The sequence below is a fragment of the Lynx canadensis genome, chromosome A1 (genome assembly GCF_007474595.2).
Source record: "Lynx canadensis isolate LIC74 chromosome A1, mLynCan4.pri.v2, whole genome shotgun sequence".
Classification (NCBI taxonomy): domain Eukaryota; kingdom Metazoa; phylum Chordata; class Mammalia; order Carnivora; family Felidae; genus Lynx; species Lynx canadensis.
Window position 1 is genome coordinate 113708901 of NC_044303.2, and position 20395 is coordinate 113729295.

The following is a 20395-nucleotide window of genomic DNA, read 5'->3' on the forward strand; positions in this document are numbered from 1 at the left end:
TAAACACTAGGCACATACTCTCCAAATACAGAATAAGCCCTCTTTATCTGAGAGTTTCAGGATCTCTTTTTCAGTGTCTGAGATAGTATGATGTTCTAAACATCTAGGGAGTCATTATTTGATATGTTAACAAAACCACATTTAATCCTGCATGCACTTCAGATTTCTCCAACAGCACAATCTGTCAGATGACAGGAATTTGTAAAAGCATGTCCTTTGGAGGCTATGGCAGGGGATCCGTCGGCTGTGGCATTCGAAGCCAGACAACAAGATACATGGAGGGACCAGGCTTTCCTTGAGGGTACAGTCTAGCCTAATCTATTCCTCCAGGCCCTCGGAGGCTTCTCTGTAAAGACGATGGCTTCCCAGTTCCTTCATTCGCTACCCTTACCCTCAAGCATCTGAACGTGGAGCAAAAACATTTCTTTCTCCGTGCAGGACAGCAATCTCTCTGCCTGAGTCTCGCAACGAGCAATGTCACTGCATTTGGAAATGTATGCCTGTATGTGCAGCCCTGGCAAGATAAAACATGGCACCAAGGCCATTTATTCCCCTACCATTGTTGCCAAAGACAAGAGAATCCATTCAGAGAAACAAGTTAGCTTCAAAAGGATGGAAGTAAAGATCTAAACTGACTGGATATATCACTTTCCTTTACAAGGAACACAGAATAATCCTGCCATTTTTCTTACTCAAGTCCCTTGTATTTGCAAAGAATGAGGCTTCAGTTGTACACGACCAACCCCATGTGCTTATGAGATATTCTTGCAAAGGTACACAGACATGACTCTGTTAAACTGAATCCACCTCAATGCACCAATTAGGCAAGTAGTTTGAGGAATTCCTACGGGGAATAATTTCTATTATAAAATAAATGATCACCTCTCAAACGACCTGCCTTATCTTAGAACTACATACACTCAAAGTCAGAAGCAATGTCAATGGTAAGTACCCTGTCCCCCAATGTTTGATTCCTGCCCAGTCTTAGGTGGGAACATCCCAGCAGTGGTGACTCATTCCTCAAGGCAGGGGCCCTGCCCCATACAGCTTGAGCTATGAAAAGACCATACTTGGAAGGAGCCAAAACCCATCACCTTGCAACTCCCACTCACTTTTTCTGGGACTATCCTTTGGTGACAAACGGAATCTTCAACTTCCTCTGTACAAGAACCCAACCAACATCTGAGTATAGCTATTATAAAACGCAATGGAGTTCAAAATTCCACCCCCTATGCTGGCTTATATGGAGGCTTGTCCACATCTGTCAGCGCTTTATCACCTCACCCCTACTTTTAAAACTACGCATAAAGCACTCAAAACCATTTCTGAATGAAGACACCTGTGCCATGCTATGAGTGTCTACCCCTAAGCTGACAGTATGACTGTGTCATCACAAACTGGGAATTTCTCCTCCTGCCTAATAACCAATGGAAAAGACAAGTCGGGATCAAATTGTATTTGTGAACCGCGCTCTCCCCTTCATCCCTCCAAAAATAGCCATCATGATCGTAGTTCTGTTGATGGCTGGGAATGTCCTAACAAAACCTAATATGAATTTGGCAATACCTTTAAATAAAATGTGAATTTTACTAAGCCTGTCATCATCTGCACATATCTGAGAAGCAGAGATGAAAATGTACCCTTACATGTGCACGGGAAGTGTGTCCCACCCATGTGAAGCTCAAATTACAATGTGAAGCTCCCATGTGATACTGATGTAACCCTCTAGGCTAGCAGTTGGGGTCTAGGAAGAAGAGCTGATGTTCATAATCACCCATTTGCCTGGGGCTTTGCACTGACCCACAATCTTGGCATGGAGGAACGTGACTATACATTCAGGTATCACAATTCCAGCCTGGATCCTGAATTTCTGACCAAGGACACTGGCTCTACCTGCCACTTGGCTGATGAAAAGAGATTCATTTGCTTCTGCTAATTGGCAGCAGAGATCATATGAACCTCTTGTTCCTGCCAGGAAAAGCCCAGATCTCTCAGTTCCAATGCTAATCACTTACCAGAAACAAAACAATCAGAGTATTCCCTGATGGAGACACAGGGCATCCATTCTTCCTGATGTTGTCAATTTTATCCGTGTATCAAGCCAGACCTTAAGAAGACTGTGTACTCTGTATTATTCTGGCTTATCATTGAATTAACTTATAGAATTGCACTTTGGCAGTCAGCCATCCGTGTACCCTGAGAGACCGCGGAGGAAGAAGTGGTAAAAAGTGACTGAGGTATTTACTGTCAGACACGGTCAAGAGCATGGCCCACCCTGACAACTCTCTTTTAGAGACCTCAGGTGGAAGAAGGCAACTCTGGCCTCAGTCCCAGGAACACCTTATATTTCTCCTAAACAGCAGCCTTATTTCATCTCGCGGTTGTGTGTTTCCTTCCTTCCTTTGGTTGTTAGGAAGCCCCAGGGCCAGCTCTAGAAGTACACAGAAATTTACTGTGCATGTGTTTTGAATAGAGCCCTTGCTGAAGCTTTATTTGCTTATACTTCTCCTTATATCCAAATATTGCCCATCTACTCATTTTTTTTCACCTGATACTTATGTATTCCTAAAGGTTATATTTAGAGAATGGGCAGAGAAAATAATTTTTTAAAAAATGTCAGGCTATCATGCATTTGGTTACAGATATGAGGACAGCTGAGTCACATTTCAAGTATATTCTTGTAAGTGAGCATTCATGGACCTGAAGTCAACATAGCAGGAAAACAAGGGCCTTTATTTCTCTGACTCAAAGTTATCAGGAAGAGGGGCTCCTGGGTGGCTCAGTCGGTTGAGTGTCTTGACTCTTGGTTTCGGCTCAGTTCACGATCTCGTGGTTTGTGAGTCCACGCCCCACATTGGGCTCTGTGCTGACAGCACGGAGCCTGCTTGGGATTCTCTCTCTCTCTCCCTCTGTCACTGCCTCTCCCCCACTTGTGTTTTTTTTCTTTTCCCCTCTCTCTCAAAGTAAGTAAACATTTTTAAAAATGAGTTAAAAAAAAAAAAAAACAAGTTAGCAAGAAGAGAGGGGGCTAGAGTAGAATTTTGCAAGGGCTCCTGGATGGCAATGACCATGGGCAAAACCAGGGCTAGAACACCCTGCTGGCTCTCATGGGCTCAGAAGGGCAATCCCTTACCTTACTGGGGTCTTCTCCCCTTGAGAGTGAGCGTCTCTGATATCGTCTACCTTCTCTATCTCCTTCTATCAGTATTTTTTGGCCAAAAAAGAGCAGCAGCAGCACAGGGCCAGCTGCTAAAAATGACACCCATCCTCCCCTCCCCCGCACGGCTCCTCAGGGCCAGGCTGCCGGGGCCCGAGGCACCACTCGGACCCTCCCCAGAGCAGGGAAATTCAGCACCTAATGAAATCAATCCTGATTCACACAGGCTGCACTTTGACTCTTGGGAGGTAGTTTGTGTTTCTAAATCCCAGAGGCACCTACATGGTGTGAATTTTGTGTGAGTGTGTGTGTGCTTGTGTGTGGGCAGGGGTGTGTTTCCCTCTTCTCGAGATTAAAACAGCGTATCCGAAGGTGGTGTGGGAGGCCACAGAGAAACCACAGTAATAACCCAGCACTCTGCCTGGGGCTCGGGTCTGTGTCGGGCGCCCCTGCTCATTACATGTGGCTTCAGGCCTCACACTGTCCAAGTGCAACCTGGGCACAGATGACTTCCCGCTCTGCTAGGCACTGCCTCCAGGTCAGGGGAACCCCAAGGAATCATCACCCTCCAGAGCATTCACACTACAGGCAAAAGACAAGTTCTGACAACGAGGCCGCCGGCTTCCCTCTCAGAGAGAAGCCACAGACAAGAAGTCCAAAGACCTACGTTCTCATGGGCTTTTTTGTTTGTTTGTTTGTTTGTTTGTTTGTTTGTTTTTAATAATGATTTGCAAACACTAAAGAACTTCACTTCATACACATGTAAAAACTTCTCCATCTCCTGCTCCCCTTGAGAAATCAGAAGTTCCAGTCTACGGCCATACCACCCTGAACGCGCCCGATCTTGTCTGATCTCGGAAGCTAAGCAGGGTCGGGCCTGGTTAGTACTTGGATGGGAGAAATCAGAAGTTCTGTCACCAATGGGTCCCAGATCCTCATGACCACCCTCAGCTATCGTAGCATCACAGCCGCTCTCTGGCGCATCCCGAAGCCCACCTTCCCCCTGTCCCTACACAGGTTACCCCACTGTTCATGATCTCTGCTCTGGGGGGATTCTGAGGTTCCCACCAGAGCGATCTTCAGAGATAAATGGGTAAACAATGAAACAGCCTGATAAAGTAATGGCTTACATTTTCTTCATCTCTATTAATAAATGTTTCTAGAAGAATCAATCCTATCAAATTTTACTTCTGTAGCAACTGAATGCTCAGTTCTCAGGACACATTTCTACCAATCAGATGCTGGCCACCTCCCGCCAGCTTATCTCCAGATATCTACTCATCCTTGAGAGGCTCCCAGGTTGCTTCCTGGGATCCTTTACCTGACCGTCACGGAGGAAGAACTGACTGGCTCCTCACCTGAGCATCCAGGGTGCAAGGTTCTGTCAGGGCAGCTCAAACACATCCCTTGGGGTATTTTATTGCCCATACGTCCCACTCTTGACTACACAGTCTCTAAGTGCCCTGAGCAAAGCCACCATCACACTCGTCTTCATAGTTACTGTGTGGAAACAACTCGGCACCTACCAGGTAATCAGTTATGCCCTTGACTCAACAGTTCACTGAACAATTAGAGCTCACGTGCTGGATCAGGTAAGCGAACATATCAAAACCCCCAAAGACCCTTCCACCTCTGAGAATCCAGAAGAAAACACTGGTCCTGCATCTTTTACCAAAGTGTTACTGCTTTTATCATGCTCCTTATCTTAAGACTGGGTCAGGTACTACATCAGGAGTTGGACAGACACCACGCTGGTCAGAGGTGGGATAAGTGTCAATTTCTATTGGTAAAGATAAGGGGGAAACAGGCTCAGAAAAGCTCAGCACCTGCCTCAGCACACACATCTACAAAAGTCAAGAAGTGGGAATCAAACCCAATCAATGAGACTGCGAACCGAGGACCTTTCCATACACAGCATTGCCTCTCATCCTACATGGCGATGAGGGCAGAATGGACATCACAGAGGTCTCCAGCAATGAACTTTTACATAATACAACTACAAACCTCAACAAAAGAAAACTCTCCGTCTCAGGCATAGGGCCTGTGGGGACACAGGTGAGCCGAACAGCCACCTCCCAGTTGTGAAAATGCTCTAATCCACTCGACAGTCTCACATGAGGATATTTTAAACAGCATTATTGATTGATTTTAAAATTCAGCTGACATGTTTTTCCCTATTGAGAATTTCCCCAAACCAAATCTGTTTCATTAGGACTCAACAAACATAATATAATTAATTCAGGGGCTGTTTCTCTAGCAGGTGGAATAGCAGGAAGGATTGTTTTGTTTGTTTGGGTTTTTTTCGTTTTTATAAAACTAGCACTACATTTTATGAGTTTGAGGAAAGGTAATAAATATGTCTTTAAAATGGATTTGCCCGTGCTGAAGAAACCTGTTAAACACAGTAATAGAAGGCCACAGAGCCCTAGCTTTGCAAGGGGAATTTTCCTACCCTTCACGATTATCATTCCATCCAAAGGGTAGAACACAACCCAGCGCAGCTTGGTTTGGGAGGCACAGGGTGCTGGGAGCTCCCAGCAAAGCCAGCAGATGACAGGGACAGAGCCATCGGCACCCCATAAGGAAATGGGGTCTACACAGTCGTATCTGACAGCACTGAGCTGGCTCACTGAGGTTTGTGAGCACGTGCCGTCTGCCAACCCCTGGCCCTCTGCAACACGATGCCACTTGGTCTCCACTAATGCCCATGGCACGGGCATCATTAGCCCCACTTCACAGAGGAGAAAATGAAGGCCAAATAAGTTATTCCAATGTATGCAGCAAGCTAATGGGAGAGCCAAGACTTGAACTTGAGCCCTTTAAACTCTGCTCTTCCCTCCACACCCTGCAGTACCCATAAGACTCTCTGAGAAAACAAAATACCTCCCACTTTGGCCTTTTTTGCTTTTTACTCTGAGCCTCCGCCCCCATCTCTGATGATTTAAAGGCCCATTTAATTCCACTGGTTTTACTGAAGCTTATTCATACCTCATTGGTTAAACTGTAACCTTTGAAACAACAGCATCAGGCTTCCAATTTTTCATTTTGTCTTTCGTTATGAAGAAAACATATACAGACGCTATGCTGCCTAAAAGCATGAGAGCTTAACTATCGTGGATACAAAGGACCTCGGGAACCTCCTTTTTGTTTTTTTTATTTCAAATTTATTTATTTAAATTCAAGTTAGTAAACATACAGTGTAATATTGGTTTCGTGAGTAAAACCCAGTGATTCATCACTTACATATAACACCCAGAGCTCATCCCAACAAGTGCCCTCCTTAATACCCATCACCCATTTAGCCCATCCCCTCATCCACCTCCCCTCTAGCAACCCCCAGTTTGTTCTCTGTATTTAAGAGTCTCTTAAGGTTTGCCTCCCTCTCTTTTTTTATCTTATTTTTCCTTTCCTTCCCGTATGTTCATTTGTTGTGTTTCTTAAATTCCACATAGGAGTAAAATCATATGATATTTGGCTTTATCTGACTGACTTATTTCGCTTAGTGTAATACACTCTAGTTCCATCCACATTGGTGCAAATGGCAAGATTTCATTCTTTTTAATCACAGAGTAGTATTCCATTGCATAGATACACCACATCTTCTTTAGCCATTCATCCATCAATGGACATTTGGGCTCTTTCCATACTTTGGCTAGTGCTGCTATAAACACTGGGGTGCATGTGCCCCTTCGAGTCAGCATTTTTGTATCCCTTAGGTAAATATCTAGTAGTGCAAGTACTTGGTCATGGGGTAGTTCTCTTTTTAACTTCTTGAGGAACCTCCATACTACTTTCCCAGGTGGCCACACCAGTTTGCATTCCCACCGGCAGTACAAAAGGGGAACCTCCTTTTTATTTCAGAAATAGGCCAAGTGACGTCAGGAAAGGCCACGTGATTTGCCTGAATTTAACACATTTAAAAAGTGGCAAAGTCATGGCTCATCTCAGCCCCTTCCTGGGTTACCATGCGCTAAAGGCCAAGTGGTTTCAGGGAAGAATTAGTCAGTGTGTACGGAAAACGGGTGATGGGCATTGAGGAGGGCACTTGTTGGAATGAGCACTGGATAAGCCAAGTTGACAATAAATTCTATTATTAAAAAAACAAAAATACAATAAAAATTTAAAAATTTCAAAAAATAAAGAAATGCTAAGAAAAAGCAGCACCAACAGCAAAATAGAGTCAACATAAATGTCTGCCAATGGGGGGGGGGGGAAGGATGGATAAAAAGATTATTGCATATGACAAAATAATAAAGCCATTAACTAGATCTACAACTATCAAACCAAAAACCTTCAGAAACAATTTTCAACGAAATACACAGATTAGAGAAGGAAATGTTTCTACGCTGCAACATGTAATGTAACACCTTATTTGTAGACCTGCCCATATGACATAAAAGTGTAAGAGCATGGACAGAAAAGTACATTAATGATGTACTTCTTCTTAGGAAGAGGGACCAAGAAGGAGCCCTCATTGGATTTCGCTTTTATACTTGATGCTTTATTTCTTTAAAATAAGCAGATGGGCATATTATAAAATACATACATAAATAAAATTTAAAAAAAATAAATAAAAGAAGCAAATGGGCAAAGGTAGGCAGGGATGAAAGCTCTAACTCATAACTTGATGTAACTTCAAAGCAGACTGGCTGAGTCAAAAGCTGGGGCACACCAATGTGGATTAATAGTCTTCTGTTGCTTCCCTGGCAGAAATGACTTGGAACATTTAAAAATCAATACTTCAAAAATTTTAAAAACACTATTTGTTTTTTTACTTTTTTTTAATGTTTATTTATTTTTCAGACAGAGACATAGCACCAGTGGGGGAGGGGCAGAGAGAGAAGGAGACACAGAATCGGAAGCAGGCTCCAGGCTCTGAGCTATCAGCACAGAGCCCGACGCGGGGCTTGAACTCACGGACCGCGAGATCATGACCTGAGCTGAAGTCGGATGCTTAATTGACTGAGCCACCCAGGCGCCCCCAAAAACACTATTTCATTGTCATAATCAAGCAGCAGAAGAAGAGACAACGAAAGGACAGAGGCCAACGGGAAGGTCTGGGGTGAGGAATGGGCTAACGCGAGGTAAGAGAAACTGCCGCTCAGGGGAAAGCAGAATGGTGACATCACGTGGAAAGGGAAAGGTAACAAGCAGACCAGACACAAGGGTACCGGGGGGAAATTATTAAGCTGCTTCCCACAAACCAGGCCAGCTGCCTGTGAAAACCAGCAGAGCTCAAGCCATCAGACAAGGTGAACAGATCCTTCAATGCTGAGAAACATTCAAGGACGTATGAATGCAAATCAGCAGGTCTTTTTGGGGTGAGGTTAACTTCTACATCAGGAGGAACACTGTGGGGACTTCAGATTTTTTTTAAGCCCAGCATGTAAAATTCCAGATTAATCTGGAGGGGAAAAAAAAATCCCCTTCTGAAGAACCATTCTATAAATAAGCAATCTTGCCTCCCCTGGAGCACCCTTTAAAACTTGGACAAAACGTGGATGCTGCAATCATCCCCAGGGTTCCGCTTGCAGAAACACAGTTGGAACATGGGAAGGACGCGCTCCTTTTGAGTTTTAGAATTTCTGCTTCAAAACAGTTCAAGGCTTTGGTCGGAATTTGAGCTTGTCGGGATCTTGGTATAATAGATCGGAAGTCAAAGGGCAAGAGTTTTATTCTTTTCTTCAATTCAAGTGAACAGCGTGAGTGAAAAGGGCCCCTGACTTTGTGAGCTTTATTTTTATCTGGAGATCAATTTCTACAAGTTCATATTCTGCTCTGAAGATCACCAGCATCATCTGAGATTTAGTCACAGCCAGGCTGCTCGGGAAGAATGATTAGTATTCACTCCAGAAGAAAAACATTATCTTTAAAACCAACAGCTATTCACTCCATCTAAAACATTCATTTATTCCACATTAAAGGAACTCGCTGGTTTCAAAAAGTTCCATGATAAATCTCCCTTCAGCCATTTGTCCTAAAAAGGCTTGGCTCATCAAGGAGAACTTCATACCCAAATAAATCAGCGGGTTCTGTCCTGTGTGGGCCATGGCTACAGGAAAGAACCTAAATTAATGAATGCTCCCTCACTTTAGGACCTCTTCAAATCATCAGAATTCTATGCTAAAGTAAGGTATTGCTTATATACATAAATTACTTTCCCAACCCCCCCAGTGCAACAACAACAACAACAACAAAAACCCCTTTATTCAGCAAAAACACTGTGATTAAAGCTTCAAATTTCTTTTTCAAAAAAGACCGGTCAAGAAGCTTTGAAACAACTTTTTAGAATTCACTTTGCTTCTTGTTCATCCTCTCTCTGTTCGATAAAAGCAACACCTTTTATTCTTTTAACATAGCACTGTGGTTCAATAAATTATCTCTCTCTTTCTCCTCCAGGCCCTTTGGATAACCTTCCTGAGCCATCTCACTATAAGGCGAAAGAGAATCCTTGAGACAGCACCTTTATTATCACACTGAACGTGACTGTTATTAGCAAAGGTTACAGTGCAGGGATCCTGACCCACACACCATAGGCCCAGACTCGGTGAGGCCATGTTATAGCAGAAAATGTCACCCACGTGGTGTCTAGTCACCTAGGGGGCTCAGTTAGCTGTCTGACTCTTGATTTGGGCTCAGGTCATGATCTCAGGGTTGGTGGGTTCAAGCTCTGTGCTGGCAGCATGTGGAGCCTGCTTGGGATTCTTTCTTTCTCTCTCTCTCTGCCCCTCACCCACTCACACTCTCTCTCAAAATAAATAAAGAAACTTTAAATTAATTAATTGTGATAGACCTGGGTCACTTACATTAACACTTGCCATCTTATGGATTTCCCAGTTTCCCAGACTAGCACCCCTCACCCAAACCACCCGCACCGACACCTGCTCTTGCTCCCAGCCCCCACTTCCCAGCACTAAAACACTCTCTCTGCTTATTTAAGGCCTTAGATGGATGGCTTATGACTGATAACTGGGAGTGTCCCAGAGATGCCTTTCTCACTGTGGTCCCTGTTATCCAACACAGCATGTATAAACATGGAGTATCTGATAACCGTTTAAGGATGGATGGGAGTCAAGAAGGAAGAAACACATTAACAGCCTGAACCTCTTCGGCCCCAATAACAAGGATCTGGGGTGCACGACTGCAGTGACCCACCCACCTAGTATAAAGCAGGCTGGCTCCAGTTTAAACCTGTGAGCTTCAGAGCCTCCCAACTCTGAAGGCCCCCAGAAGGGAACACAAGGAAGGAAGAAGTAAAACCTGAGTGGAGAAGGAAGGAAGCAACACGGAGAGACAGGTAAATAGGAAGAAGAGGAAATGAAAAAGATCAATTACTTGCTAAGGCAGCACAGATTGAGCACTTACTGTATGCCAGACATTAACTCATTTAATCCTGCCAATGCTTTCCCTGGTGCCCATGCCAGATTGGAAGGCTTAGAGGCAGAGAAGTTAAGCACCTTGCCCAGAATTGCTCGGCGAGGAACTGGCAAAGTCAAATTCCAAACCTGGAGAATCTGACTGCAAACCTCAAGTCCCCACACCTCACTTACCAAAGTGTATCCCACAGAATGCAGCACTTTCTCTGGGCACCAGATAGGTGTGGAGTGAGAAAATGAAAATAAAAGCATGTGGTTAAAGGCAAATTGAGGGGGCACCTGGGTGGCTCAGTCGGTTAAGTGTCTGATTCTGGATGTGGGTTCAGGTCATGATCTCACCATTGGGGAGATCAAGTCTATGCTTTGGGCTCTGCTACAGAACCTGCTTGGGAGGGCAGAGTGGCCGCCCAAAACTCTAGAATCACTCCAGCAACTTACAGCCTCAGCTGACCTCCGGGAGACATCTACCCCAGGGCCTCTACTTGCCCTGCTCATCTGAGACAGGAAACGTCTGCATGTGCCCACTGCCCTCTCCACCTGGACAGCCTGCTCAACTCTCCCTGCAGGGTGTCTGGCTTTGGGAACTTCACAAAGGCACTGTCTCACCTGGTCCCTTCAGTTCTGAACTCCTGTCTGTCCCTTCTGTGAGGACATGTGGCATCAAATCATTATGATACCAAAAAAGAAAACAAAACAAAAAAAAAAAGGACCTAATACTTTACCCACATCTCACCAAGAATGCTTCTTAGAAAAGCCTGAGGTTGATGGCTATTATACTCCACTGACAGAATCATTAATGATTCGCTTTAAGACAACAAGTTAAAGACGTTCTCAGCCTCATGGAAGGAGACCGCCAAGTGAGGCACTTTTCTTCCAACCGCCTTAGAGTCGATTACATGAGAAGGGCTTGCTCTATGAAGCCCTGTTGTTCAAAGCTCGGTAAATATCCTGAGGCAGAGAGCATAATTACAGGCAAGTAACCATTTTCTGAATACCGTGAGTGTCTGAGCTATTCATACCAATACCTAAGAGAAGCAAGAGCTACGTGGGCTTTTCAGAGATCAAGCTACAGAGTTGATGCCAAGTCTGACCGCCTACGACGACGGCCAAATTCCAGAGCTCCCAGGCAATGAAAGGCGCAATGGACGAGTCACCCAAGAGTCCTGGAGGAGGGACATCATTTAGCAGGTATGCCTTGCGTCCCTAATCACAGCTGTTGAGTCACCAAGCTAAAGTCCTCCACAGTACTGCCCTCATCACGTCACTCCACTGCTCAAAACCTTTCTATGGCTCCCGACTGCCAAGAAAACAAAGTTCAAACTTCAAAGATTGGTATGAAGCATCCTTCAAAACCTGCCTCAAACACCCCTTTCTGACTACCCTCCACCAGAATCCCTCATGACCCACCTTCCTTCCCTTCTTTTCCCCTACATGTGAAGCCCACCTCACCCCCACCTCCATCAAGAAGCCCTATCCACCCCAATGCCAGGGCAGAGGTGTCCTGTGAAACCCTGCCGTGTTTTCCAACAAGTTCCATTTCTACAAACTCCAAGTTGTCCCCAACCCCAAAACCACGTGAACCATGTCTTACTCCTTTTCAGCTTAGGAGGGGAAAGGACTTCTCTCCGCAGCTGACAACTTTCACTGGAGTTCGGCAATTCTCCTATTATCTGGAAGATGAAATGCTCTACATCGTCCGTGCCTGGGGTTTATATTTCACCAAGTGGTGTCAGCACTGATATAGTAACCTCCCATTTTTATTGAGCAGCTCACAATGTAATTGATGACATCTGCTGGGGCTGGTATTTGAGGTGAAGGCTAGCCTCATTTCTGCCGGCTCTCCCCACGGCTTGGTATGTAAATAGCCCACAGCGGCAACACCTGAGCTACAAAGTGGGGCTTCTCGGCTGAGGTCCTCAATTATACCCCATAAAGTCATCAGGTTTTATCTGAGGAGGATTTATTTCAGCAGATCCAGTTTTCATGCCTACGGAACTAGAAAAAGAAGGAGCAGGGCTGGGAATCTGCTCGATACGCTTGCCTTCATTCCCAGGAGAGAAAAATCCTTCTTTGGGCTTTTTGGTTAAGCAGATTTAAATACCATGCTCTTGGGGCGCCTGGGTGGCGCAGTCGGTTAAGCGTCCGACTTCAGCCAGGTCACGATCTCGCGGTCCGTGAGTTCGAGCCCCACGTCAGGCTCTGTGCTGACAGCTCGGAGCCTGGAGCCTGTTTCCGATTCTGTGTCTCCCTCTCTCTCTGCCCCTCCCCCGTTCATGCTCTGTCTCTCTCTGTCCCAAAAATAAATAAAAACGTTGAAAAAAAATTTTAAAAAATAAATAAATAAATAAATAAATAAATACCATGCTCTTTTTGATGCTCAAAGTTTCTGTCTGAACACCCAAATCAAGGGAAACTATCGTGTATATCCCCAAGCGGCAAATGATACCCACCTTCCAAGTATTATCTTTCCCAATGTCTACTAGTAAAAGTGAAAAAGGCTTCTCCTGGTGAAGTTTTAGTATTTGTTTCCAAGTCTTGGGGAAGAGTAAATCTGGCAGTTATTTAGAGAACATCTGATCCTTACAGGACAAGAACCTATTTCTGGTTCTGGGCTGGAAACAATTAGTTCACTGGCACCGGCAGCTGAGATACGTCCCTCAGCAAAATCGTGGTAGGAATGTTTGTAGAAAGGCTCGTTTGTCAGGCACAGACAGAGATCGTGCGGCTCTGTTTCTGAGGGTTCTTCTGAAATGAAGGTATATCCTTTTGAAAGACATGTGTAGAAATTCTGACCCTTTCCAGGGGAGAATTTCTAAATTACAAATGCCTTTGCATGCTTTAACGTGGCTTATTGTGATGTCTCAGTCACTACTAAAGTTGCAAAGGAGTAAGGCTCTTGGAGGCTGCTAAGATATGGATAAGCTCAGACTGATCTTCAAAGGAAAGCCTTTCTTGGCACCTGCTCCCCAGACACATGCAACACAGTAAGTTCCCCACCTACAGATTCAACACTGGCCCTGCACATACATGCTTCACAGCCCTTAACACATCCCACTGGAACTGGTGACTGACTTCTGCCCATGCTCTACTCTGAGCTCCTCCAGGGCTGACACTACAGCTTTTTTTTTATGTTTATTTATTTTGATAGAGAGAGAGACCATAAGAAGAGGAGGGGCAGAGAGAGAGAGAGGGAGAGAAAGAATCCCAAGCACTGACAATGCAGAGCCCCATGTGAGGTTCCATCTCGCAAACCACGAGATCATGACCCGAGCTCAAGTCAAGAGCTGGGCGCTTAATCGACTGAGCCATCCAGGCACCCCTACGTTTTTCTGTTTTACTCCCAGAACCTGGCTGGTGCCCGTGAAAACAGTGCAAGTTCAATGTTTGAAAACGAATGAATGCATGTACGAATGAATAAAATGTTCTACTTGAAGGCATGAGCTGAAATGCATATGTAGAAATTTTAATACCAATTTTGTTTAAATAAAAAAAAAACAGGGTCCAGGGTGAGAGCAACCCATTAAAGTCTCAAAGGAGGGAGTAGAAGGGTTTACCTTCTACCATGTTACACGTCAAAGCCTTGGTTGATTTCTTGTTGTCAGGTTGGCCATCATGATCACATCAAATACTGAAGCCGCAGAAGTGAAGTTCATCATCAGAAGTGTGAACCTTTGATACATGGTAGGTAAACTTTTCCCCCCAGGTTTCAGTATCAATTGCATATACATACTTCAGGTACAACCTAGCATCATTTTCAGCAGCAGGGTCTGTACCAACAGCAGCCACACATGGGACAGTCGAAACAGGGACATGATTCACGGGCAGGTCCTTGCTGTATCTTAAATAACTCAGAGGAGGACAGTGGTGATGATTTACAAGGGCCATCAGGAGACTGGCTTCATGCTTGCTGGTTATCAGTGGAAAGAGCTCCCTGAGGACCATGCTTACACCCAAGTGGTCATTGAGCAGACTCAGAAAGAAGCTTCCATTTAGAAACCACGATGAACTGATTTAACAAATGAACTATCAGTGCCCTTGAAAGCCTCCTGGGATTAACCTGTTTCTACAAAGGAAGTTTCAGTGTTCATGACTCATGTCAATTGCACAGCATTTCCAGGCAGTCTCTTCCACGAATGAAATCACTGGATTCAACCCAACAACTCACCAGGTCATTATAATAAGCATTTTACTCTTTTGTTATTGTGTTAAAAAAAAAATCCAATGACTGTAGTTGTCAATTCAATACATTTTTAACAATCTGTCTTAGACAATCTCAGGCAAATAACCAAACTGATAAAATACCTTCCATCACCATAGTCATTTTAGGCTCCCAAGTCAGTAAAATAACACAGCTCACTGGCCTTTTTATGAATACTAGCTCAGGAAGCAAGGAAGGAAAAATGAAGCCACATTTCCCACGGAATATACAACAAGAAACATTGCATCCTTTACCTTGGTCAAAAGGCTTGTTGGGATTCCAGTTTCTGAAATAATCATCCTATATAAGGAAAAAAAATAGAAAACAAAGGTCAGATTTCAGAAAGCTTCTCACATAACTGCACAAAAACCTGCCTTTCTCCCTATCTCCCGAAACACAAAGGAAAGCATGAATGGCTTAGAAATCTTTCCCCAAACAGACATTTATGTGAAATCAAAAATATCAATTTACTTTTCAAATTCTTGTCTTTCAAACTATATGCATTAAACACTGGGAAGAGTAAGAAACATTTCAGCCTCATATGGAAACAACGCTGCTCTTCTCGGTTTGACAGATAAACGGAGACACCTTCCAAAAGCAAGGTGGATTTGCTATCAATTATGCTGCAGGTGATGCCCTGCTGCCCTCACTTATGATTAGGCCTCTGTGTTTGTAACAGCTGATAATTTCAACTGTCAACATTCCCTTCATGCGGAGACACATAACTTGCAGTGCAGTTACAGTTTTCCAACACTGGCAAAAGTTAAAAGCAGAGGACCGTTCAAATGTGAGCATTAACCAGAGGCATACATTTAGCTTCGTACCATTTGTTCTGGATGTGTGGCAGCAAAACAATAAAGACTGGCCAATCCACTCAATGCTGCTTATATCAATTTATGCCGAGGAGAGACACTTTGTTCCTTGGAAATTCACTGGGGTCCAGGCCACTCACCTATTTATAGTTACACGAACCTCTTCTCCCCTTTTGAGAACCTCTCCTTCTTAACTGCTGCCTGCTCTCTTTATCCTCCCCTCCCCCACCTGCACTGTCCCCCAGCATACCCACTCTGTCCCAGCAACCGGTTTGCAAGGTGAAGAGGCTTCACGCGTGTTTATCACCCCCACATCATTTTAGGGCTTGCACACCTTTTCAGGTCATTTCCTCCTCGACCTAATCTACCCAACATTATTTGCTGTCTGTGTTTTTGGCAGGTACTGTGCATGCTGCAGAGTTATAGAGAGCTGCCTACAAAGAGGCCTCAATTTCTCTTCCGGAGAAGCTAATTTACATCAAAGTGCACAATTAGTTTAAATTATTGTCCACACTGTCTCCGGCTGCAGTTTATCTCCGACAAGATCTCCTGTGAATTTTATCAGCCTCTGTGTCGTTCAATTACCTGGCTTTATTAGATCCTTGTTGAGTTCACCTAAGCCCTTAAATAGATTTTAGGAAACTGGATTTAGAGTAAAATCACAACATATTGCTTCTTGGGCAGTGATTCCATTTTCCAGAACATGAATAAACATGAACAGGTTCCTCTGGATGCTAGGGATTCAGCATTAAATTGTTTTTAACTCCAAGGAATTGGGCCACTTTGCTCTGGCTTTAATGTTAGGGCATGACTGACCTTCTCACCCATTTGGTTCAGAAGTCCCTAAGGGCCACACCATGAAATATCAATGAGAAAGTTTAAAACAAGCCCTCTGCTATGTCTCTCCCCACCTATGATTTTAAATACAATCCTAATCTTTTGAACTATGTGGTTTGAAACTCAGCAGCCCGGGTTAAATGAGTCCAAGTTAAGGACTGGATGGGGGTGGGGGGGCTTAGCCTCCGATTTCTTAGCTGGATGGTCGTCAATGTGCTCTCAGCTCTATATACAAGCATGTCACTGACACATTCTGCTGGTCACGAGGACAGGAGAAGAATGAATCTAGGAAGAACCTATCCTCACTGCTGGAGAAAAAAATAACATCCATCCTTCCAACCATGGTTCATCAGCGCCCTCTTCACATATAGAGCCCAGCTTCCTATCCCTATCCTCGTGCAATATGTTCTACTTGAACATACTGTTCTAAGACATGGAAGTCCTTGGAAGCTTAGGATGTGTGTCCGACAGGGAAGGACTGAAGCCTAAGACAAGTTCCTTTACTTTAATTTCACTTGCCACATTCCCTTTGATGTCAAAGAAAGGTATGAGTAAGTCTCAAGAGCTGAATATTCCCTAATGATTTCAACCTCCTTTGTAACCGGGATGGCATGTGAATGAAGCATGCTTCTGGACCTTGTCATTTTTCCAGGTTAACTACAATGGCCATTTTTACATATTTCTCAGGGGGGGGAAAATCACCATTTTAAATACAAAGCCTTTCAGTCATAAAAGCATTCAAATAGTTTCAACTGATTGCAAAGGTAAAAAATACTGCCTAATTGCTGCCAAGATGTGAAAGTGCACCTTGAGTGAACACTCGTTATGCAAAGGCAGTCCTTCAGGCAGCCCCTGGCCCAGCAAGGCCAAGCACGGAAGGAAAGTGATTCCCTGCACCTGACTGCTTTTGCTCTGCTGTAGGAACGTACATTGCCTAGGCAAAAACCAATGAGCCAGGAACAGATAAACCCATGAGTGTAACTGTTTGGCTAGAGCAAAAAGAAACCCCTATCAGAGGCCAAGGTCATGAACACATGGCAAACAGGGTAGAACCAGAGCCCAGCTGGGGGGTGGTCAGGGAGCACCGGGGTGGGGCATGGAGGCAGCAAAGTGGAGGATGAGATGCTGGGCGGACAGAGCACCCCGCCACACGGAATGTGCCAGGTCTTACTGGCCCGCACACATGGCAAGTCCAAGCAGGCAGGGGCGGTATCCATCGATCCGCCCCACGTCTGCGAGGATTTCCAGGGAGGCAGCATCTAAACTCAAGTGGAAAAAGCCACAGACAAAAGACGGCCCCTTCTAGAGCTGCACCTCCTGAGAACGTGCTCATCCCTGAATCCCACTTATCAGAAGGACAACTGTCTGTGGCACTGAACCAACACTATCAGCACGAGGGCTGGCCATTTCTCCCGGGCTCAAGACTGGAGACGGGGGGTGGGGAAGAGAAACCACCCCAGCTTGTCTTTTATTTTCTATCTAAATTAATACAGCTATATCCTCTTTACACTGTCCTAAAATAGACCCATGACTTCCGGTGCCGTGGGCAGTTCTGCCAGTTTTCTCAGAGTTACAATTCCCACCCTGGGAACCATGCGTGTCCCCACAAAACCCCAATGCCGCAGTGAATTAAAGAGTGTTCCTGCTGCACGGACCCCAGAGTCTCTTCCAGATATCAGCCCAGGGCAGGACTTTAAGAGCCCCTGCCTGGCATCTTCCTTCCGGCCCAAGAAGGTTGTGACCTGGTCAAATTCAGACGGTGGGGGAAAGGCACACGGGATGTGTCAGATCAAACTTGCCAGGGGAGGCGAGCGTGTCTGAGTTGGCCTCTTAACTGGTCATTTTATCATCTAATGAGGAGGCTTTTCAAAATGACTTGCAAGGACCCCAGCAACAGTTCATTTTTAAAACATAAACCTAGATAGAAAGATGCATATCTAAATATAGTCACTTACTAAATTCAGCAACGCCTATTAGTGTATTACGCAGGCTAAGGAATGAAGGCCGGCAGTGTTACCACATGTGTATATTTTATGGGCTCTACTACACAGCGTAATGTCAGGCCCCTGCTAGACAGGGCAGAGAACAGGCTTCCTCTAAATTCTAACCATATGAGGGAAGGCTGATTCCACTTTATTGTAGCATTGCTTAAATGCAACTTACCCAACTTTTTAGGTTCTGTTAACATCTAGAAGAACCTATCTATTTAAACAGAGTCTCAAACTTGAGCACGTTCACACTTTCATCCAAAATCCTGTCTCAAGGCAGGAGGATAAAGTTACAGGAAGCCAGAATCAAAAGTTAGCGTAACAATCACAGTAACAAAGTGACACATCATGGGGCACCTGGGTGGCTCAATGGGTTATGCACCGGGCTCTTGATTTCAGCTGGCCTCCTGGTCTCACAGTTGCTGAGTTTGGGCCCCGCGTCGGGCTCTGCACTGACAGTGCTGAGCCTGCTTGGGTTTCTCACTCCCTCTCTCTGCCCCTCCCCCACTCTCACTCTCGCCCTCAAAATGAATAAAGTTAAAAAAAAAAAAAAAAAAAAGAGGGGCACCTGGGTGGCTCAGTCGGGTTAAGCGTCCGACTTCAGCTCAGGGCATGATCTCATGGTCCGTGAGTTCAAGCTCTGCGCTGGGCTCCGTGCTGACAGCTCAGAGGCTGGAGCCTGCTTCAGATTCTGTGTCTCCCTCTCTCTCTCTGCCCCTCACCCATTCATGCTCTCTCACGGGCTCTCTCTCTGTCTCTCTCTCTCCAAAAAATGAATAAACATTAAAAAAAATTTTAATGAATAAAAATAAAAAGAAAGGACACATCATTACCTGTGTAGGATGAGAAAGAAGGCAGTGGTGCTCTTGTTAAAGAAAGAATCAAAGACTGGCAAAGATTACAGTCCCACTTATTTTAATCCTCTGCAGCTGATCAATGCAGGGGGCAAAGACAACTATTTCTCCATTTATCTCAGTAAATATCCTCCTAACATAGAAAAGGATCCTGTATAAAGAAATTGTGGTATATATACACAATGGAATACTACGTGGCAATGAGAAAAAATGAAATATGGCCTTTTGTAGCAACGTGGATGGAACTGGAGAGTGTAATGCTAAGTGAAATAAGCCATACAGAGAAAGACAGATACCATATGGTTTCACTCTTATGTGGATCCTGAGAAACTTAACAGGAACCCATGGGGGAGGGGAAGGAAAAAAAAAAAAAAAAGAGGTTAGAGTGGGAGAGAGCCAAAGCATAAGAGACTGTTAAAAACTGAGAACAAACTGAGGGTTGATGGGGGGTGGGAGGGAGGGGAGGGTGGGTGATGGGTATTGAGGAGGGCACCTTTTGGGATGAGCACTGGGTGTTGTATGGAAACCAATTTGTCAATAAATTTCATATACATATAAAAAAAGAAAAAGAAAAGGATCCTGTAAAATTACTGGCACTCAGGGGTTGCTGCAAAGGAATTTAACTCTGGGTTTTCAACTACTTTAGAGATACTCTGTTTTGATAAACATGCACGGGAAAGGAAGTCTATTTAAAGTGTATACGTATACAACACATATTGTATACTATTATACAATTATTATACAATTATTCTGCTCTGTAACTCATCTTCCCATAAAATCGTTAAGCCTCCCTAGCACGAAATGATGCAAAAAATATTCCTGCTATAATTTGAGTGATTCAAGTCTCTTCATCATGGATGATCGTAACAAATTGGAAAAGCTATGGTTCCATCCCATTCTGAATGGGAACCTGAATTTCTCTTTCACTGTCCCAGAGCCCCAAGATGGCGGGTGCAATTTAGCTCAAATATTCCCCAAGGATTTCCCTTTCCAGGAGTGCTCATTTCAGCTCCACACAATGTCGACCCAGACTCTGAGGCAGAGATGAGGTGGCAGGACAAAATGGAAACCACTTATGAAACCCAACTTGCCTTAGTTTCACTTACAAACGTGGTGATGTCATTTATTATCTACCTTAAAGCTCCAGGTAGTACAGATCCAAGACACTTAACT

At 44.5% G+C, this 20395-nt stretch overlaps 1 protein-coding gene across 1 annotated transcript in view; it reads right to left on the bottom strand.

The window, feature by feature from the left end:
- SPOCK1 (SPARC (osteonectin), cwcv and kazal like domains proteoglycan 1) overlaps nt 1-20395 on the bottom strand; it is a 517472-nt gene that overhangs the window by 264660 nt on the left and 232417 nt on the right. The window contains exon 2 of the mRNA XM_030318711.1: nt 14986-15031. Coding sequence (XP_030174571.1) covers nt 14986-15031 — 46 coding nt within the window. The remainder of the gene's footprint in view (nt 1-14985; nt 15032-20395) is intronic.